We start from the raw sequence: 23,667 nt of genomic DNA, 5'->3' as shown, positions 1-23,667 counted from the left end.
GAAATGTAGTTTTTCTAAAAAGTCAAGGCATTGTGATGCACTATATCTTTCTATAAGAAAGGTTTATAACTTAGTGCATCATTCAAGCCTGGAGGTTTTAGGGCTGACAAAAAATGAATCTAGTGAACTTTGCGTTGTAGAAGTATTTTGTCACTATTCCCCCCTCTTTCATTTAAAGGAATGTGCTCCAGTGCAAAAAAGTGCATCTGAGAGCATTCAAAGCCATGAAATAAGCCCATGTGGCGGCTAATTGGGGTCTCCATTCTTTTTTTAGACACCAAAGAAACATGGTTTCGAATTAGATGGAAAAAGGGTCTTTTTGTTTTGCCTACATAGTATGCCCCACAACTACATAACATAATATATACCACTCCTACCGATTGGCAGGTAGCCAAAAATTGAGGTCTAAAAAGACGCCCATTAGGAAGAGTGATTTCTGCTTCTTTAAAAATATATTTACAAAAGTTGCATTTCTTGCAAGAAATAGTTCCCTTTAATTTGTTCTGAGTTCCTACCTTTGATTCATAATGACAGGAAGGAATGTGCTTAGAGATCATAGCAAAAAGGTTCTGGCAGTAGGCTGGATTAAAGACCAGCTCCTGTACATATACGTCAGCACTTTAAAGGTGGATATCTCGGTAACAGCAGCAGCTGCTGCCATAACTTCCATCACTTCCGCCCATATGTCTTAAAGGGCCATTTTTTTGTTGTCATTTTTTAAAATGACAATTTTTTTTTCTTTTTTCTTTTATTGCATTTAAGTCCAAATATGAGACCTGAGGACTTTTTGAGCCCAGATCTAATATTTAAGAGGACCTGCCATGCTTTTTTCTATTATTAAGGGATGTTTACATTCCTTGTAATAGGAATAAAAGTGACCCAATTTAAAAAAAAAAACAGTGTAAAAATAAATAAAATCAAGTAAAATAAATAAGAAAAAAAAAAATTTAAAGCGCCCATCCCGACGAGCTCACGTGCAGAAGCGAACGCATACGTGAGTAGCACCGCATATGAAAATGGTGGTCAAACCACACATGTGAGGTAACACCGCGAGAGCAATAATTCTAGCCCTAGACCTCCTCTGTAACTCATGCAACCTGCATAATTTTTTAAACGTCGCCTATGGAGATTTTTAAGGGTAAACGTTTGACGCCATTCCACGAGGGGGCGCAATTTTGAAGCATGACATGTTGGGTATCAATTTACTCGGAGTAACATTATCTTTCACAATCTAAAAAAAAAATTGGGCTAACTTTAATGTTGTTTTATTCTTTTATTCAAAAAAGTTAATTTTTTCCAAAAAAAGTGCGTTTGTAAGACCGCTGTGCAAATACTGTGTGACAAAAAGTATTGCAATGACTGCCATTTTATTCTCTAGGGTGTTAGGAAAAAATGTATAATGTTTGGGGGTTCTAAGTAATTTTCTAGCAGAAAAACTTGTTTTTAACTAGTAAACACCGAGTCGAAAAAGAGGCTCGGTCTTTAAGTGGTTCATGAAACAGCTTAATGGTAACCAGGTTAGTCACTGTGGTAACAATGAGTGGCTACTAATTAACCAACAGATGAGCAGCTTCTGAGCAGTGAAAGAAAAGAGCTGCTAGTTAAGTAGCAGGAGCCCTGACACTGTGACATCAGTTTACAAAGGAACTGTGGTAGGGGGTGGTGAGTAGGGATGAGCCGAACACCCCCCTGTTCGGTTCACACCAGAACATGCGAACAGGAAAAAAATTCGTTCGAACACCGTTAAAGTCAATGGGACACGAACATGAATAATCAAAAGTGCTAATTTTAAAGGTTTATATGCAAGTTATTGTCATAAAAAGTGTTTGGGGACCTGGGTCCTGCCCCAGGGGACATGGATCAATGCAAAAAAAAGTTTTAAAAACGGCCATTTTTTCAGGAGCAGTGATTTTAATAATGCTTAAAGTCAAACAATAAAAGTGTAATATCCCTTTAAATTTCGTAGCTGGGGGGTGTCTATAGTATGCTTGTAAAGGGGCGAATGTTTCCCGTGTTTAGAACAGTCTGACAGCAAAATTACATTTCAAAGAAAAAAAGTCATTTAAAACTACTCGCGGCTATTGCATTGCCGGTCTGACAATACACATAAAAGTTCATTGATAAAAACGGCATGGGAATTCCCCACAGGGGAACCCCAAACCAAAATGAAAAAAAAATGACGTGGGGGTCCCCCTAAATTCCATACCAGGCCCTTCAGGTAGCCCCCCAAAACACCTTGTCCCCCATGTTGATGAGGACAAGGGCCTCATCCCCACAATCCTGGCCGTTGAAAGTGGGGGTCTGGCGGGGGGGCTTATCGGAATCTGGAAGCCCCCTTTAACAAGGGGACCCCCAGATCCCAGCCCCCCCCCCCCCAGATCCCAGCCCCCCCCTACAAAAGTACCCCTACAATTTCACTAAAAAACTGTCAAAAATGTTAAAAATGACAAGAGACAGTTTTTGACAATTCCTTTATTTAAATGCTTCTTCTTTCTTCTATCTTCCTTCATCTTCTTCTTCTTCTTGTTCTTCTTCTTCTGGTTTTTCTGACTCTTCTGGTTCTTCCTCCAGTGTTCTCGTCCAGCATTTCCTCTGCGGCGTCTTCTATCTTCTTCTCCTCGGGCCGCTCCTCACCCATGGTATGGGGTTAGGCTCCCGCTCTTCTCTTCATCTTCTTCTCTTCTTCATCTTCTTCTCTTCTTCATCTTCCTCTCCGGGCTGCTCTGCATCCATGCTGGCATGGTGGGAGGCTCCCGCTGTGTGACGCATCTCCTTTTCTGACGGTTCTTAAATTACCCGGTGACCCTGCCCCCCTCTGACGCATGGTGACTTGACGGGACTTCCCTGTGACATCACGGGGAATGCCACAGGGAAGTCCCGTCATGTCCTGTACGTCAGAGGGGGCGGGGTCACCGGGTGGGCCCGCCCCCGGTTATTTAAGGACCGTCAGAAGAGGAGATGCGTCACACAGCGGGAGCCTCCCTCCATGCCAGCATGGATGCGGAGCGGCCCGGAGAAGAAGATGAAGAAGAGAAGAAGAGAAGAAGAGAAGAAGATGAAGAAGAGAAGAAGATGAAGAGAAGAGCGGGAGCCTCCCCCCATGCCATGGGTGCGGAGCGGCCTGAGGAGAAGAAGTTAGAAGATGCCGCGGAGGAGATGCTGGACGAGAACACTGGAGGAAGAACCAGAAGAGCCAGAAGAACCAGAAGAAGAAGAAGATGGAGGAAGATAGAAGAAAGAAGAATTTAAATAAAGGAATTGTCAAAAACTGTCTCTTGTCATTTTTAACATTTTTGACAATTTTTTAGTGAAATGGTAGGGGTACTTTTGTACCCCCTTACCATTTCACACGGGGGGGCGGGATCTGGGGGTCCCCTTGTTAAAGGGGGCTTCCAGATTCCGATAAGCTCCACGCTCGCAGACCCCCACAACCACCAGCCAGGGTTGTGGGGTTGAGGCCCTTGACCTCATCAACATGGGGACAAGGTGTTTTGGGGGGCTACCCCAAAGCACCCTCCCAATGTTGAGGGCATGTGGCCTGGTACGGTTCAGGAGGGGGGGCGCTCTCTCATCCCCCCCTCTTTTCCTGCGGCCTGCCAGGTTGCGTGCGCGGATAAGGGTCTGGTATGGATTTTTGGGGGGACCCCACGCCGTTTTTTTTTTTAATTTTGGCGCGGGGTTCCCCTTAAAATCCATACCAGACCTGAAGGGTCTGGTATGGAATTTAGGGGGACCCCCACATCATTTTTTTTTTAAATTTTGGCCTGGGGTTCCCCTTAATATCCATACCAGACCTGATTAATTTTGGTTCGGGGTTCCCCTGTGGGGAATTCCCATGCCGTTTTTATCAGTTAACTTTTATGTGTATTGTCGGACCGGCAATGCAATAGCCGCGAGTAGTTTTAAATGACTTTTTTTCCTTTGAAATGTCATTTTGCTGTCAGACTGTTCTAAACATGGGAAACATGCACCCCTTTACAGGCATACTATAGACACCCCCCAGCTACGAAATTTAAAGGGATATTACACTTTTATTGTTTGACTTTAAGCATTATTAAAATCACTGCTCCTGAAAAAACGGCCGTTTTTAAAACTTTTTTTTGCATGGATCCATGTCCCCTGGGGCAGGACCCAGGTCCCAAAACACTTTTTTATGACAATAACTTGCATATAAGCCTTTAAAATTAGCACTTTTGATTTCTCCCATAGACTTTTAAAGGGTGTTTCGCGGCATTCGAATTTGCCGCGAACACCCCAAAATGTTCGCTGTTCGGCGAACTTGCGAACAGCCAATGTTCGAGTCGAACATGAGTTCGACTCAAACTCGAAGCTCATCCCTAGTGGTGAGGAATTGTGGCTGGGTAAGTATACGTGACTGAGGGGGTGGGCTCTGTGCACATACTATCATTTTTGCCATGAAAGGGAAAAGTCAATGTTTCTCTTTAACTATGAGCACAGCTTAGTCTTTATTATGGCTTCATACACTTCATACTTTTTCTACTTTCTTCCCTATTAGCTGAAAGAAAGCGCTCTTTAGGAAAAGATTACCATCCACTTTGCCTTAAATGCTTTCAGTGTAAAAGACAACTTACTGCAGGGCAGCATGCTGAGGTAAGTCACCAAACCCATGATGATAATTCTTTTCAAGAGATAATCACATATGTATTTCATGAAAGTTTTTGTTAATTAAAAATGTCAATAAAATGTCAAAGTCTCCCTGATAGTTATTATCTGTGTTTGCTGGAAATGAAAATGTGGCATATAGCAAATATATAGGTGGTTGGTGGTTTAGACCTGGTTCAACAATTATCATGATTGGCTGGCAACCATTTAAGGGTATTCCCTTTATTGCAGGGGTAGAGAGGGTAAAAAGGGGGAGGGGTATGTCTATATATCAAAAATAATGTACAAGTGAATGTGAGAGATGACATCACTAAGGGAGCTAGGGAGGAGGTGGAATCCTTATGGGTAGAGCTCCAAAGGGATGAAGCTAAGGGGAAAATAATACTGGGAGTATGCTATAGGCCCCTTAACCTGAGGGAGGAGGCGGAGGTGGACCTCCTATCACAATTTGGATTAGCAGCAAGGATGGGAAGTGTCATCATAATGGGGGATTTTAATTTTCCAGACATAGACTGGGAGGAGGTAACCACGCATTCGTCTAAGGCTCACCAGTTCCTAAATGTCTTGCAGGACAATTTCTTGGGCCTAAATTTAGACGCACCAACTAGAAAAAAAAGCGTTACCGATTAACAATACAGACCTGATCACGGATGTGAAAATACGGACCAATTTAGGAAACAGCGATCACAGGTCAATTGGCTTCAGTATAAATCACACAAATAGGAAACATAAGGGGAATACAAAGACACCGAATTTCAAAAGAGACAACTTCCCTAAACTATGAACCTTGCTAGAAGGCATAAATTGGGATAAAATCTTAGGAACAAAGAAAACGGAGGAGAGATGGGTTCACTTTAAGAGCATTTTAAAAAAGGGCATTAGCCAGAGCATTCCATTGGGTAATACATTTAAAAGAGTGAACAAAAGTCCTGGATGGCTGAACTCCCATGTAAAAATGCATATAAAAGCAAAGAAGTAGGCCTTCAAAAAATACAAGTTTGAGGGATCATCATCAGCATTCAGACTTTATAAAGAATGTAACAAGAAATGTAAGGGTGCAATTAGGGCTGCTAAGATAGAACACGAAAGACACATAGCGGAGGAGAGCAAAAAAAATCCCAAGAAATTCTTTAAGTATGTAAACAGTAAAAAAAGGGAGGACCGATCAAATTGGTCCTATAAAGAACAAGGAAGGACATCTGGTTACAAAGGATGGGAAGATGGTGAAGGTATTGAATTTATTTTTCTCCTCAGTCTTCACGAGGGAATCAGGGGGCTTTAGTAACCAAAACTGCAGTGCTTATTCTCATGACGCGTCACAGGAAGCACCGTCATGGCTAACAGAGAACAGAATTAGAATTAGACTTGGGAAACTTAACATTAATAAATCTCCAGGACCGGATGCCTTGCACCCAAGGGTACTTAGTGAACTCAGTAAGTAATTGCCAGACCATTGTTCCTAATTTTTACTGACAGTCTACTGACTGGAATGGTACCAGCGGATTGGAGCATATCCAATGTAGCACCAATATTTAAAAAGGGCCCAAAATACATCCCTGGGAATTACAGACCAGTTAGCCTAACATCTATAGTATGCAAGCTCTTGGAGGGGATGATAATGGACTATATACAAGATTTTAGTCATGAAAATGATATCATTAGCAGTAATCAGCATAGATTCATGAAGAATCATTCTTGCCAAACCAATCTATTAACCTTCGATGAGGAAGTGAGTTGCCATCTAGATAAAGGAAGGCCCATAGATGTGGTGTATCTGGATTTTTCAAAAGCATTTGACACGGTTCCCCATAAACGTTTACTGTACAAAATATGGTCTGTTGGCATGGACCATAGGGTGAGTACATGGATTGAAACCTGGCTACAAGGGGGAGTTCAGAGGGTGGTGATAAATGGGGAATACTCGGAATGGTCAGGGGTGGGTAGTTGGTCCCACAGAGTTCTGTGCTGGGACCAATCCTATTTAATTTATTCATAAACAACCTGGAGGATGGGGTAAACAAAAGGGATTAACTCCAAGGATAAAGCGATAATTCTCCCACTCTACAAGACTCTGGTCCGACTGCACCTAGAGTATGCTGTCCAGTTCTGGGCACCAGTCCTCAGGAAGGATGTACTGGAAATGGAGCAAGTACAAAGAAGGGCAAGAAAGCTAATAAAGGTTCTGGAGGATATTAGTTATGAAGAAACTCTTCTGGAGAAGAGACGCTTGAGAACGAATATGATTTAAATTTACAAACACTGTACTGGTGACCCCACAATAGGGATAAAACTTTTTTGTGGAAGGGAGTTTAACAAGACACGTGGCAACTTGTTAAAATTAGAAGAAAAGAGGTTTAAACATAAACTACGTAGAGGGTTCTTTACTGGAAGAGCAGCCAGGATGTAGAATTCCCTTCCACAGGCGGTGGCCTCAGTGGGGAGCATCGATAGCTTCAAAAAACTATTAGATAAGCACCTGAACGACCACAATATACAGGGATATACAAGGTAATACTGACTTAGAATCACACACAAAGGTTGGACTTGATGGACTTTTTTTCAACCACACCTACTATGTAACAAATTACAGTCATTGTTGATCTGATAAAGTACATTTAGACATTCAGATCTGTGCTTGTTAGCTGCTATCTGTAATCCTGGTTGAAAACCAGACATATTAATTTCAACAGCAAGCTGAATTTAAACAGTCATTAAAGCCCAATTCCAACCACAGTTAAAAATAACTAACCCTCCCCATCCATCCGGACATGCACTGAAACTTTCAATTAATCGTATTCAACATCTTTATTACATAGTTAACACATCATAAGAGTCACAAAGATATAGCTGCCATATGTAATCATGATAAATTGGTGCATGAATGGAGCTTCCAAAATGACGTAGCGGATCAATGCATTTTCCAGTAAACTTGCTTCTTCAGGCTCCTGAGGTTAGTTGATGCTTTGGCCGTTAATTGGGTGATGAGTACTGGGTCTCTTATTAATTTATGCCAGGAAGGCGATAGTGCTCAAGTGGAAATCAGCTATGGCCCCTTATTTGGCCTTCTAATCAATAGGGTCGTACCCCTATACAAAGCTACATATTTGTCTCAGGGTTGCCCCAAAAAATTTGAGCAGGTCTGGCATTTGTGGACAGACTCAGACTATACTGTTGATGATCAGGTGTCCATAGACTGAATCCATTCATCCCAGATAAGGTTTAGCCTAAGATATATATGGATTTACGCCTCTGCAGCGACTCACGTTACATTTTTCAGGTATGAATCCAACTGTGAGTTAATGTTCTCCTGATGGTTGAGAGGGAACAGCAATCTCCTTATAATTCATTAATGCTTGAAATAAATTTATAGAACAACTTAGAGAAGTGTATGGAATGTTTTGTTCTTTTTATTTGATAGGATGTGTTATTTAGTGATTTCACTTATATCTATTTGTTAGCCAGGGGATGCCCAAAGGCTATGTTTTGTACCTATACAATTCAATTCTTCAATAAAAAGAAATTTTCCAAAAAAAAACTTGCTTCTTTAGGCTCCACGCCTTATAAATGCGACCAGTAATTATCTAAGAAGACAATACTGATACATCAGATATTAACAACAACATAATAGTAATATATTACAACCAAGATAATAGCAACTGAACAGCTGGGAGGAGGAGCTATTGAAAACAAAGACATTATGGGGTTATTTACTAAAACGAAAGTGTGCAACATCTGGTGCAGCTCTGCATAGTAAAAATAAACACTCGTGCTTGGTAAATAGAAAAAGTTGGGACTGCGGCACTCAATTACACAAAAATACCAGGTTAAAAGTGACCATAAATACATTTGAAAAAAGTGTGCTGTCTCCTTAAATATAAAAAAATCACACTGTGCAATGCATGACTGAATAAAAGTTCACATCTACAACATGATGCACTTCTATAAAGATATACTACTCATTAATGTAAATCCTAGGTGCAAGAATACATAAATCATCATAACATGTGAAATTCATTTAGTTGTGATTAAAAATGATTCAAAAGTTCATAATAGCATATGTGCAAAAAGTGAAGTCCATATATAAAGGTGCTGGGAAAAGTGCTCATGTGCTTTGCTGTAAATAATCAATGACAAAGGTGCTTCAAAGTGTTCGTGAGGCAATGCAGCCTCTTAACGGACCCAAATGATCTCAATTATAGAGATCATAAGCGCATGTGTTTATCCAGAAAGCCGATGCTCAAAGCCAACAGAATACTGTTCTAATTAATGGCGCCTGTGGATGACTCGACAGCCCAGCTTCCAGTGCCTATTAAGCCTCTATACACCTTCCAGATAGACTCCAACACTCTAGATAATAAAGAAGAGGTTCTCATAATGCAACCCATCTGTTAACATTTATTTAATAGATGGGTAATGCACTTGCACGAAATGAAGAGATAAAAGCATGTAATACCCAGCTTAATGTTGAAGCCTCTGCTGTGATGACATCCAAACAGCTTCATCACAGACCTGACTCCACCCAACGTGTTTCCTCCTAAGAGGTGTCTTCTCCAATCCCAGAATCCTCAATTCTCCAATCCTCAGCTTGTTCAATTAAGCTTTGACAATAAAACATGGAAGCTGATTGGCTACCATGTACATCTGAACCAGAGTTTGCACTTTCCAGTTTTAGTAAAACAACCCCTATGTGGGTTGATTTACTAAAACTGGAGTGTGCAAAATCTGCTGCAGCTCTGCATAGAAGCCAATCAGCTTCCAGGTTTTATTGTTAAAGCTTAATTGAACAAGATGAAGTTAGAAGCTGATTGGCTACCATGTACATCTGAACCAGAGTTTGCACTTTCCAGTTTTAGTAAAACAACCCCTACATGGGATGATTTACTAAAACCAGAGTGTGCAAAATCTGGTGCAGCTCTGCATAGAAGCCAATCAGCTTCCAGGTTTTATTGTCAAAGCTTAATTGAACAAGCTGAAGTTGGAAGCTGATTGGCTACCATGCACATCTGTACCAGAGTTTGCACTTTCCAGTTTTAGTAAATCAACCTCTATGGGTAAAAATTTATTCCAAAATTAAACATTTTATGATGTTTTATTGAAAGTTTCAGTCTATGTCTTCCTTGTGGCACATTTAAAGTCGCCTATTTGACTCCCCTCTCCCCAAGACATGGAGACAGAGGGAAAAGCGCTGTAATACTAGAAGTCATTTAACCTTGAAGTGAAGCCCCAGTTATTGGACAATGCTGGGGAGAAGATTGGTATTGCAGCAAAAGCTAAATTTTTTAGCAGGTGTAAAAAAAAAAATGTAAGACATGTTAACTATAGATCCATTAATCATTCAAATTGTTTCATAAACCCCGTAGTTTCATGAACCAGAAAAATACTAAAAATAAACATATAAGTGAATATCAAAAATCAAAAAGAAGCAACTTTCCTGTGAGACACACACACAGCACAAGTCAAACAGTCCAAAATAAAGTTGCGCTACATAAATAATGAAGGAAAAACAAACAAATGCAAGCACATTGCAACAAAGGAATCCATAAAGTGATAGCAAATCCAATGAATCCCACGGTGCATTTAAACATTCACCAGAATGGTATGTGAATTTTAGAGAAAATTCCACCTCATATGAATGGCCCTTACCAGCTCCTTAAGACCTCCTATTATAGGAGGTCTTTCCCACTTGTGGCAAACCCAGCCAGGGCCTTTGTTAATCCAGGGAGATCACACTGCCAGGTATCCACCACTCAGGAAGGGCCCGATCGCATAAAAACCAAAAGAAATAAGGCTTCCATAGTGTAAAATCTTTAGACATTTTTAATAGTAAAAAATAGGTTGCACTTACAAGAAAGAGTGTCAAAAACTTGCATAAAAAGATAAGCCGGTCGGCTCGATATAGCAGCCCGTCCTATCGGGACCTGTGCAAACGCGGTGATGTCAGCACGCTGCTCCTCCCTATGCGTTTCCTCACAAAATGCCGTCCTGGGGCACGGGCGGAAAACTGACTCACCGCAATAAATACAATACAAATAGCAACCACACCTCGTTCTGAGCTTTGGGCAGTCAACATCGGCAATATTCCATTTTCAAAAATGGCAATACCCACACATATGAGAAATAAATAGAGATCCAATAGCTAACTATGCTGTTCTAAATTTGACAATAGATGATTACACACAGCACAACAGCAGATTAGCTATAATATCATCCAACTATCTCTATGAAAAGGTAAACACGCATTTTGATATCCAGTCGTAGTGCGGCAACCAAATATTAATGGTATGATCCCACAAAGTGCAACCTATTTTTTACTATGAGGTGGAGGCTTTCTCTGAAATTCACATACCATTTTGGTGAATGTTTAAATGCACTGTGGGATTCATTGATTTTCTTATCACTTTATGGACTCCTTTGTTGCAGTGTGTTTGCATGTGATGAGTTCCCTGCATTGAAATATAGAGGTCAATATAATACCAATATAAAGGAAAACTGTAGTGAAAGATTATGGAGGCTACCATTGCTGACATTGTTTTGAAATCTCCTTCTACACATTGAATAAGGGTCCTTTTTTTACAGCATACTGGCAGGACACAGGGCTTATTTACTCAAGATGTGGCTGATTTTTAAAGAAAAGAAACTGTACAACTTTGCACACCTTTTGTTTCGATGCACCTAGTTGAGCTTTAACATTTTTAAGTAACATGCCTGAAATATTAAGCTGAGGACTTCTGTATTACAGTCTAACTTGCTGCAACAATAACATCAGGGGCAACTAGTATTTTTAGAAGGGGGTCAACAATATCTGCTCCATATTTCTCTCAGTATAGAATAAATATATTTTACATAGTACTACAGTATGTCTCTTTGCTGTATTGATAAGCTCAGAAAGAATAACTTCTGAAAATGGTACATGAATATACAGTACATACAGTATCAAAGACTGATCATATCTAATAATTCTCATTTTATGGTTCTTTTGATCAAATTAATCTGGGCCAGGCTATGGGTAGGAGTTGACAGCAGTTTGAGATAAAATCTAAAAAGTGCTCTGTCTGTCTGTCTAAAAAGTGTCTGTATTCTAATGTTTGCCTTTATTTCAGTATGATGACAGGCCATATTGCAATAACTGCTATCTTTTGCATTTTGGACCACGAGGTAAGATTCCTTTTTTGTTCATTTTATACTACAGTGAAGCTTGCAGCAGAGATAGTAATGTGTGACTCTGTACATAAACACCTGTAAGTGACTTCTGAAAGCAGCTCTCCAGTCACCCACTGAGAATGACAGCAATCAGCTATGTAGTTTTCTAGTGGATGATTCCTTCAAGAGCCGCACTGCGGTTTTTAATGGCATAACAATTAGAACTTACTATATTCCTTTTTTGATGAAAATTGGAAATATTCAAATGAGCATTACTATGGACTTTATATAACAAGATAAAATGTAATAACCCAAAAAGATCAATCGGATTCTACTTTCAGTGATCATTTTTTTATGAAAAGAAATTGTAATGTTTGCTACAGGTTGCTCTAATGTGCACTTTAGCATTGATCTTATTATTAAATAGGTCAATGTATATTCATTTATCAGTGTCACTTAGCCTTGATTCACACTGAATGTGGCTTTGAAATCACGCTACTTCAGCGCGATTTCAAACTCTATAAAAAAATTATGGCTGGTAATGGCACCTGAAGTGATATTAGATCATGTAACTGTCCCTTTAAAAAGGTATGAGCTTGATTAGTGGAGAAACAAAGGTAAAGGTGTTGGCACTGCAAAACATCATGCATTAAATAATTCAACATAAATAATGGTGCAAGTGAACCACGTACAAATAGCATACTAATACAGTCGGAAGTGTCAATCCAAACACCGTAAAAACATGTATATTATTCTAGTATTTTCAAATAAATGCTTCACCACGAGTGCTCATGAGGTAGATGGCAACTCTCCAAAGGTGTTTGACCACTTTTTAAGGTAGGTCAAAATGTGCTTTATTTGAATGAACCAGATCCTGGGTAAACATCTCTCCACTGTGGGACCCCCTCCGACAAAGGCTGGGGGTGGATGTGGGAACAGGCTCCACCATTACTACACCATAAGAGCTCTTCTATGTGTCTCTGGTGGAGTCTGCTCCCACATCCTCAGTCTTAGCTATGAGTAAGCACTTCATGTAAGAGTGAAACGCGTCAGCTGCTGTTCTGTACCACCCGCAGTGGTGCCCTATGTACCCCATGATCCCGCTTTACAAATAAAAGACAAATATAATTGTGCGGCTGTCCAGATCTCTTCATCCATCCAAACCTTTGGCGAGTTGCCATCTACCTCATGAGCACTTGTGGTAAAGCATTTATTTGAAGATACATCAAACTATATATATAGTTTTTATGGTGTTGGGATTGTCACTTTAGACTGTATTAGTATGCCATTTGCACATGGTTCACTTGCAGCATTATTTATGTTGAATTATTTCATGTATGATGTTTTGTAGCACCAGCACCTTTACCTTTGTTTATCCACCATTTCAAAGTCGCCGGTCAGTGCGGTTTCATGTGCGGCTTACTGACATCTGTGCGATTTCAGGCGCAGATGCAAATGCAAGACACACATGAAATCGCCAAAAAATAATGCAGGAATCTTTTTCAAATCAGTGCAAGTAAAAGTTGCACCAGTTTGAATGGTTCCTTGTCATGCAATTTTGAATTGTCAAATCACATGACAAGCACCGGTGTGAACGGGGGCTTAACCTCCCTGGCGGTAATCCCTAGTGTGGCTCAGGTTGAATTTTTATTTCCAAAAGCAGTAACCCTGAGCCACACTCGGGATTGCATCGCAGTATCCTGGGAAAGTTACTTACCTTGTCCCCAGGATCCTGCAATGTCTCCCCGCTGTGTGTGCGGGCTGTGTCCTCTGCCCAATGTACTGTGTGCCGGGCTCCGTTCCTTGCGAGCGTCGCAACGCACGGGGACGGAGCCCGGCATCAAATTCAAAAAGTGAAAAAAACATAACACATACAGTACACTGTAATCTTACAGATTACATTACTTTATCAAATTATTTCACATCCCTTTTGTCCCTAGTGCTTTGTCCAGTGCCCTGCATGCAGTTTTATATTATATATACTGTTCTTTCTGCCTGGAAACTTGAGATTGTCCATGGCAACCAAAAAGCGTCCTTTTACGTCAAAAGTGGTTCTAGACCAGCTAGAAAACAGCGATAGTAAATTAGAACACTTGCAGAATTGAGCAATAGTGATAGCGATAGTGATTTGTGTTCAAACACTGAAAGCAACGACAGTGACATTTCTGCAACTGAGCACATTTCAGTGGTTTTTTTTTTATTACATTATTGAATACATTTTATTATTATTATATTATTATTTGTTATAATTATTTATCGTTATTTATTATATTAAAACTTATGATTTCGTGTTTCAAACTTTATTATACCTGGGATGTCTACTAGACTCTTGTTTTACAGATTTAAGTGAGTTATTCCTAAGAATTACAGGCCTACAATATAAACTGCCATATTTCTATGCAATACAATTTTGCTTTGAGACGCAAAAATCTGACATAATCATACCACCAGGGAGGTTCATGTGTATCTAAAGCCAAAACGTTTTTGAGTTTGAGATAGAGTAGGGGATTGGCGGATTTACTCTCTCTATATTTCACCAAGACAGAAAATTATGGGAAATTGAACATTTTCAGTTGTCACCAGAATGCAACTAAAGATGAAATCTTCCAGTGGAAACACTGTCCACTTTCCAATGGAGAAATTGTCCTCTTTCCAATGCAGAGACTGTCCACTTTGAAAAGATTTCTTCTTGCTTCCTGTTGTGTCTACAGGCCTGGAACTGAAAGAAATTCTGTTGAATGGGCCAAAGATGGCAAAAGAAAAAAAAACTGTCAGGGGTTTTAATCCTTATTCCCCAGTCCAAAATAAAAAAAAAGTTTTAGCTTTTTATATACTTTAAAACAGTATATTGAACCTTTAGTGCAAGTTATTTAAAAGAAGAGCTCACTGTGTTGCATGTACTAGTTTTATTCTCCCTTTCATTTACTTACCTGTGCTGGACCATCAATCAGTTATGCTACAAGCACCCAAGAAAAGCTAAGCGAAATGGATTTGGGCGTTTGAAATATGCCTAGCCTCTCTGACTCTTTAGCCACATTTTCTTGCAATTCTGTCAGTTTTATTTACAAAGGAGCAGTAAGATTAGCTCCTTGACACTCATAGAGCAATGGGGCTGATTTACTAAAACTGGAGAGTGTAAAATCTGGTGCAACTGTGCATAGAAACCAATCAACTTCCAGGTATTGTCAAAGCTGAATTGAACAAGCTGAAGTTAGAAGCTGATTGGCTACCATACAAAGCTGCACCAGATTCTGAGTGCTCCAGTTTTAGTAAATCTCCCCCAGTGTCTGCAGGCATTATACATGATGGGTAAAAAGGGGGGGGGGGGGTATGCACCTTTACTGAGAGACACAGTTGTTGTTTTTTTTAGGCTAATACTGTCCAAACTAAATATTTTTGTATTTGTTTTTATCTATAGTCTTTTATCTATAGATTGCATATAGAATAAAATTATTATTTTCAAATCAATATTGCCAAAAGAAAGCCTTGTTCAATCCACAATATATATATTGTATGTACTATATTACTTTGTTATGTCAAGGTAAATAATTCTTATCTCTGTTTCTGACCTCGCCGGAGCCAGAATTTTCGCCCTGGCTTCTTTCGGGTGCCCATCTTCAGCCATCTTGATTGGATGGCACATGTGCAGGAGTAATTCATCCCTGCACACTGGCACTATGCCAGAAATGTAAACTAAATGTAAAAGAAGCAGCGCATGAGCAGTTCAGTGTACATTTTGCAGGATATTTGCAGGATATTGCAATCATGCAGGTACATCATTGCATGTCTCTTCTGCAATAAAGAGCCTTCCTGTAAAGTATTTTTTTTTTAACTTTAGTTCCGCTTTAAGTAATGTTATCGATAAATCAATAGGCCATAGCTAAAATGGAAAAATTGCTCTGAGCACATCAGGAGTCCACAGGTGTGAGAGTTGAACTGGCTAAAATTTGATTAAATGCAATAGTAACATACAATTCCTTCTTTAGACACTTATAAGGGCCCATTCACACCAGAATGTGGTGCTGGAAACCTGCATTCCGTGATGTTTCCCACACTGCTTTTAAAATGCACTGGTGGGTGTCCGGCCGGCAGAGGAAATGGCCACATAGCTGAGAGCTCCCGCTGCCTCACGCTAATATCAGCTACACAGTGCAATACGGGAGAGGTTCCCAGGACCCCAAACGGCTCACGGTCCTAACGAACACCCCGTAGAAGAGATGTCCAAGAGGAGGAAGCAGTAAAAACAGCCCCAACGCCTCACGGGCTTCTATCCCGGCTCCAGAGACACGCTCCACTCCCCTCACAGCCAGCGCACAGTGAGTCATGCCCCTAACTCCAAAACTGAGATGGGAGAGATCTCACCCCCCTCCACCCCCACTACACGCAGCCCAGCTAAAACAAGGCAGCGTAGGGAGGGAGATGAACTCTCCCCTGGGCTGCAGCATGTCCTGTCATAGGCCTCCACACAGGGGAAACATACAGAACCTCTGATAGATGCATTCCCGGCCTCAGATCAAAACATTTCAGAGAGCACTATGAAGAACATGCTTTTGTCCCTCTGGAGATCATTATTTAATGACTTCTCGGACATGTTTGCCCCTCTAAACGATACTGTGCAAACGCACACCACCCAAATTCAGCATTTAGAATAAAAAATGGCGGATCTCTATACTGCACATAACGATCTAGTCGATGCATATACTGATCAGGAATCTGAGATGCAACGCCTCCAAAATAAAATTGCAGATTTAGAAGACTGCTCGAGGTGGAAGAATATTAAATTTAGAGGAATACCCAAATCTATTCCACCTAATGAACTAACCAACTTTGTCCAACGCCTCATGAAAGCTCTCATACCTTCTCTGACCGATATTGAATTATGTGTTGACAGGGCCCACCGCATTCCTAAGCCCAAATTTCTACCCGACACAGCACCCAGGGATACCCTGGCACATATCCATTACTACCATGTAAAAGAACGAGCAATGGCGGCGGCTAAACATAACCCTGTAGTGCCAGAGGAGTTTACTGGTATCTCATTATACACAGATATATCTCAACAAACAGCAGCAAACAGAAAGAAACTCACTCCGCTTACAAAAGTTTTGCGCAACAACAATGTAGTATACCAATGGGAATTTCCCCACGAAACTACTTGTCATGTGGAATGGCAAAATATTCCGAATATACACTGTGGAAAAGGGCATACAACTTTTCAAGCAATGGCAATTGCTTCCTCCAGATGCACAACTGCCTGCTCAACCCCCCCTAGAACGTCTGGAAACAGAATGGACCTAATCAAACTCCCCGGTTAACCATGAGCCTCTCCCTACCACCACAAGTTCCTCAGTAGCGTGAGGCAGGGAGTCCACTCAGTTGTATCTCCCTTCTGATAACTAGTGCAATGCACTACTGGCTGATTACCCCCGGATACTACAGCAGATCCGGCTGCCCATTGTACCTGCGTTTTGACAGGATTTTTTTTTTTTTATGGACATGTTGTCCCTGTTTGTTTCTTCTTTCTTTTTTCTAGTATTTTCTACTTCTCCAGTCACCACCTATGATACATCACCTATGTTGAATGGACCAGGCTTACTGATCTTACTACAGACGCTCACCAATGGCATCAAAGCCTTGCTACTCATTGTGCCAATTCCGAGCTACACACATTCCAATGCCATCCATGGCTCTACTTGTCAGAACCCTAACCCTCCACCTTACAGGTACTCTATCCCTCATTTTTACTGGTATAATATAAGTACACTACACAACATCTCAGCAAATAACTGATTCCTACTATGTCTATAAACCTTATGTCCTTAAATTCGAAAGGCCTCAATAGCCCCTTTAAACACACTGCATTGATGAAAGAAGCCCACTCCCTCAAAGCAGATGTAATCTTCGCTCAGGAAACCCATTTTGCCAACCATAAATGTCCTCGATTAAACTTCCAACGTTACCCTCACCTATATTTGGCCAATGGTCCTAAAAAAGCCTGCGGAGTCCTTATTGCCATTAAGGATTCAGTCGTTTTTCGCCACATTCGTACCATTCAAGACACCCAAGGAAGGTACATTATCCTCATTTGCAAACTAAACCAGGTAATTTTTATGCTCATGAACTTATACGCTCCTAATACTAAACAGTATGCTCCATTATTTACTAAAGTGGCGGAAGTAATGCAGGGAACCCTTATCCTAGGTAGAGACTTCAATACAGTTTTGGACCCCTCTTTGGATTCCACCACCTCTGTCAGGAAACCGGTCTCCTCCATTGTTCCCCTACTCCACAAATATGAACTGTATGATATCTGGAGATGCCTACATGTATCCGAAAGAGACTTCACTTGCTTATCAGCTGCATACTCTTCTTACTCTCGTATTGATTTTTACTTTACTGATAAAAGGTCGCTTCAAAATGTTCTGAGCGCAAGCATTGGCACAATATCTTGGTTGGACCATGCCCCGATCACCCTACAATTTGATGACAAGCTTCGTAACACCCCCCCCCCACTTTGGAGACTAAACACCTCCCTTCTAGAGGACAAGGTACTGTACCAAAAGATCATGCAGGAACATCACGACTTCTATAATTACAATGACTCCCCTGAAATGAATAGATTCACTTTGTGGAATGCTTATAAGGTGTATATGAGGGGAGTATTAATCAAAATGGCCTCTTATGTTAAAAGGCAGAGGATGAAGCAGATTGCAGACTTACTCCACGCCATAACCCTAAAAGAGCGAGATAACAAACTCAAACCAGACCCTCAACTTACACAAGCCATTTTACAAGATAGACAGCAGCTACGGTCTCTCCTCCTTTATAAGCACGAAAACAACCTTAAATATCTTAAAGCCAGCTATTCTGGCCTACATAATAAAGCGGGAGCTTGGTTAGCTAGAAAAGTGAAAGCAAAACAGGCGAAACAAAAAATAGCTTCTCTTACCCACCACCTTACCCACAAAACTCTATCTAATCCAAAAGATATTGCTAATACTTTCGCTGATTATTACCAGTCCCTTTATGACCTTCGTAATGAAACCTCCACCCCTTAACCATCATCTGAGCTTATTAACGCTTTCTTACGTAAAATAAAACTCCCTAACCTTACTGAAAACCAACCTGACTCCATATCACAACCGTTTACAATTCAAGAAATTTGCTTACAAATCAATAACTTACCCAATCGTAAGTCCCCAGGAGATGACGGTTTTTTAAATGAATACTACAAACGCCTCTCCTCAGAAACTGCTTGCAATCAGTCTTCAATCTTGCTTCATCCTCTGGCACCTTTCCATGTGAAATGTTAAGAGCAGTAATTGTGACAATCCCAAAACCTAACAAAGATCCTACCAATCCTGCACACTATAGACCCATATCCCTTCTCGATATGGACGTAAAACTTTATGCCAAGTTGTTAGCACTCCGACTACAGAAAATTCTGCCATGCCTCATCCACCCGGATCAAGTAGGCTTTGTCCATGGCTGCCAAGCCCCTGACGGTACTAGACGTCTTATCAACTTAATCTCACAGGCTGGATCCTCTCGAACGCCTTCTCTGCTTCTCTCCTTAGATGCGGAGAAGGCGTTCGACAGGATCCACTGGGGATACCTTCAAACAGTACTTAACACCTTTGGAATAACGGGTTGGATACAGAAAGCCATCTTATCCCTCTACTCCACCCCATCCGTCATCGTTCTTACCTCAGGCATCGCCTCCAAGCCAATACAAATAACAAATGGAACGAGACAGGGATGCCCCCTATCACCAATCATCTTTACACTCCTTATGAAATCATTGGCAGAGAGCATTAGGTCCCACCCTAACATTACAGGAATCTCCGTATTGGGCGAAGAACATAAAATAAGTCTCTTCGCAGACGATGCCATGCTCATGATTTCCAATCCTAAGACGTCACTATCTGAGACACAGAAAATCCTAACTGAATTTAGTGCGATATCATAATATAAATAAAACGCCACCAAATCCCAAATCTTAGGCATCAACATCCTGACCTCTATGCAGACTTATTTAACCAATAACTTCCCTTTTGAATGGTCTCCTCACTCTCTGTCCTTTCTGGGAGTTCAACTGACTCCACACTCCTCACAACTTTATAAACACAACTTTAAGCCTTTTTTAGAATAGCTACCCCAACAACTATCCTACCTAAAATCGCAAGAATTGTCCACAGCGGGGAGAATAGCGACCCTAAAAATGCTGATCCTTCCTAAGCTCCTCTACTTATTTCGTACCCTAATAATCCCACTGCCAAATACCTTCCTCTCCTCGGTTCAAAAACTTTTTACACAATACATCTGGAACCACAAACTTCCTAGATGCTCCCTCACTATTATGCTAAAACATCGAAGACAAGGCGGAATGGGAGTTCCCAATGTGCTAGCCTACTATAAAGCATGTGTAATGGACCAGATTAAATACTGGTGGACCCCTTCCAAACATAAATCTTGGACCCTCATGGAATCCACTGCTATTCCACAAAAAAATCTTAAATTAGCACTCATTGCCATAAAAATGGGAGCCCCAATACCAACCTCCCTTATCCCAACAATTTAAATCTCCATTAAATTGTGGTCGGAGCTCCCTTTTTCCCCATCACTTAATGGGTCACTCTGCAAAATTCCTACACCAATATTAGTGCTCCAGCACTTCATACCTTGCCTTAACCTAACTCACTGGACATCCAACGGCCTTACCCTTTTGAAACACTTATATCAGAACACTTCCCTCCACAATTTTGAATATTTGTCCTCCCGATTTAGTCTTCCTTCTTCAGCTTGTTTCCCCTACTTACAAATCCGATCCTTTCTGCTGAAACACTCCTTACCCTTATATTTAGAGCTACCAGCTTCGATATATGCACTCTTCCAGGAACCTACTTCTCCAATAAAAGGAATCACGTTATTTTATCATCTCTATAATGACCAAAACTCCTTCTCCAAGACCACCACTATTATCAAATGGGAAAAACCCTAGGCAAGACCTTTACTGACATCTGCTGGAATAAAGCTTTTTCCACCACCTACTCATCATTCAGATGTGTAAACCATTGGGAAAATTTCCAAAAGGTTATACACTCTTGGTACCACACTCTCTACAAACTCTCTAAATTCTATTCCACTCAATCAGCCCTCTGCTGGTGGAATTGTGGAGAATCTGGCACACTATACCACATCCTTTGGTCGTGTAGATCTGTACGATCCTTCTGGAACAAAATCTTCTCTATAATTTCAGATATACACATCCAACGGGTAGACCCCCACTCCGGACTTAGCCATACTACATCTAAAAATCCATGAATTTCCACCCAATTTATGAGTAGTAGTTATACAACTTTTGTTAGCAGCGAAACTTACAATCACAAGACTATGGAACACACCGAACTCTCCATCTCCTACGGATGCCATCTTAACTCTCAACCATCAGTGTGAAATGGAGAAATTGCTGGCAATCAACAACCTTAAGCTCCTGCCATTTAGAACTAAATGGAACATTTGGCTATCCAACTCAAAATGCACGGTCAAAGTATGAAAACTTGTACAATATGACCTTACCATGACCTAGCTTTCATGATGTCTAACATATGGTCTTTCTCTTTCATTCTCTTTCCCCCATCCCTTCCCTATCCCTTCAAGGGCACCTTATCTACCCTCATAAGTGCCCTACACGATTATTTTAGCATGTTCTTACCTACAACAAAAGAAGGGCTATATGTTATATTACCTCCATTTCCAACAGGTGTCTCTTGTTACTCACATTCTTCATATGCTCTATTTCTTGTTTCTGTGCTCCCTTACTTTCTACGTTCTTAAAAAGAAAAAAAAAAGAATCACACTGACGGATAGGGTGTTGTCCTCCCCCCTTGGTGCAGTTTGATCCCATGTGGGGTGTCTGGGGAGGTTGGACAATACCCTTGCCTGATAAGTAGCAATAATATCTTTCTACCGTTCACTTGTTATTACTATGTTCTGTCACTTGTATTTAATTGAGTGATTTTTTTTTACATTGTCAATCTATGACAGATACTATTTTCACCCTGTACTATGCAATATGGTTCAATAAAAAACACTGAAAAATAAAATGCACTGGTGCGTGATCTGCTGCAGGTGTCAATGTATTTTTAATGGCACCCCAAATGCAGACTGCAAATGAGGTAAGTCTGCCTGCACCAGATCACATGGTACCGCAGTACCATTCCGTCGAGTTGCAGTGCAGGAACTACATTTGGCGCGATCCTGTGCGATTTTAGTCCAATCAAATAAGTGGGCTGAAAAACACACAGTACTGAAATGCTCTTGAATCGCACAGGAAAGCAGAGTGTGCGTCCATGGTGAACCAGCAGTAAAGAAGTGGCTTACTAAATATGCAGCAATCTGCTGTCCATTCCAACAATCTGTTAGAATATAAGGTAATAGATTTTTTCCTAACCTGATTGGCTGTATGAAGGAAGCAACATTTTGCTATATGGAAAAATCCTTCAGATATGAATAGATGGGTAGTACTAATCTCTTTTTAGATTTAGGCCGGGTTCCCCGCATCCAATTCGCATGACAGGAGAGTGTGACCGGCTCTCAATGGAGTTGGTTCACACATCTCCGGGGCGGCCTCAGAGCGCACTGGAAAAGGGTCCGATGCATCTTTGGATCCATTTCAGGTCCGAATTCAGGTAATAAATCATCCCTAATTCGGATCTAAAATGGTGAACATGGACGCACCGGACCCCCTGCTGCGATCCGCTCTGCAGATAATGTGAACCCAGCCTGAATCTCTTGTTGCCGATCTCATTTGCAAAAGATAAAAGCATTGTCAAACGTGCTGTTGTCTCTGAGAGGTAATTGATTCCTGTAAGTTACGCAATTCTAAGGGTGCACACACTGAATATACCAAAATATATTTAATGAAAGGTCCACAGTAAGTCCTAAAATAGAAGTATTTAGGTACAACTTTTATTTAACTGAAAGCTATACAGATATATAGATATAGATGTAAAATGCAAAATGCGTCCTTTATGCCTGTTGCAGAAATCCATATTTTCTGATTTCTTTTCTATAGCAGCACGTGGTCCAGCATCTCGTAATTCTTATGGCAGAGAAGCATCTACTTCCTCCTCAACAACAGCTAAAGAAAACCAGAGCAAATAAGGAAGAACTGTGATATTAATCCTGAGCATGTTTCTCTTTTTTTCTTTTTTTTTTATGGTGTCTTGATCAATAAATCCTGTTTTATAAAATGTACAAGGAATACCAGAGAATGACATTTGTAAACATAGGCCTTTTTTGTATTTAGTTGTAAATGTCATATCATTCTGTCTTTATTATTGCTCCATTTCTGAGACATGTGTTTAAAATGTTACTAAGTTGTTTGTTTCAAAATATAGATACAAGCAGACAATAGTTAATATTTTATTAACTTACATGTAAGGAAAAGTGGTATTGTGAATGTAAAAAAAGAAACATATTCAATAATATAATCAGTAATAATGTGTCTTGCAGTTTTGGAACTACTCAATGCACTTAAAGCGTCAAAACTTTCCTAACAGCAGTGCAATGGAGTACTATCCTTTGTCAGCTGCTATTAAATAATACAAGTGGTAGGCTAGGTAGTTGCCCTAAATATGAGAAATGGCAAATATATTTGTTTAAAACTGAACTCCAGGCTAACAGCTTAATGCACAGTTGAAATACATATGAGAAAGCTGTTTACCCACCAAAGGATTTGTATTTCTGCCCATCCAGTCCTCCTGAGATTTACATTGTTCTTTCTCACAGCACAGTCCTGTCTAATAGCAAAGGTGGCCTGATCTCTGCTGCATTTTCACTTACAGGCTTCCTTCCCACCCCATCCTGTGATTGGACAGTAAAAAGAGAAGCAGCACACTT

At 40.5% G+C, this 23,667-nt stretch overlaps 1 protein-coding gene across 2 annotated transcripts in view; it reads left to right on the top strand.

Annotated features, from left to right (window-relative positions):
• Positions 1 to 23,025, top strand: part of LOC141148190 (cysteine-rich protein 1-like) — a 126,194-nt gene extending 103,169 nt beyond the window's left edge. Inside the window, exons 2-4 of one of the 2 annotated variants that reach the window (XM_073635511.1) lie at positions 4,517 to 4,611; positions 11,724 to 11,778; positions 22,844 to 23,025. In XM_073635511.1, coding sequence (XP_073491612.1) covers positions 4,517 to 4,611; positions 11,724 to 11,778; positions 22,844 to 22,929 — 236 coding nt within the window. In that variant the 3' untranslated portion in view covers positions 22,930 to 23,025. Of the gene's footprint in view, positions 1 to 4,516; positions 4,612 to 11,723; positions 11,779 to 22,840 lie in introns of both variants that reach the window. The other variant, XM_073635437.1, reaches the window with a different exon arrangement.
• The last annotated feature ends 642 nt before the right edge of the window (positions 23,026 to 23,667 follow it).

This window comes from Aquarana catesbeiana, linkage group LG01, assembly GCF_042186555.1.
Source record: "Aquarana catesbeiana isolate 2022-GZ linkage group LG01, ASM4218655v1, whole genome shotgun sequence".
In the NCBI taxonomy this organism is placed as follows: Eukaryota; Metazoa; Chordata; class Amphibia; order Anura; family Ranidae; genus Aquarana; species Aquarana catesbeiana.
The sequence above is the reverse complement of the archived record's forward strand: the minus strand, read 5'-3'. Positions and strand labels throughout refer to the sequence as shown.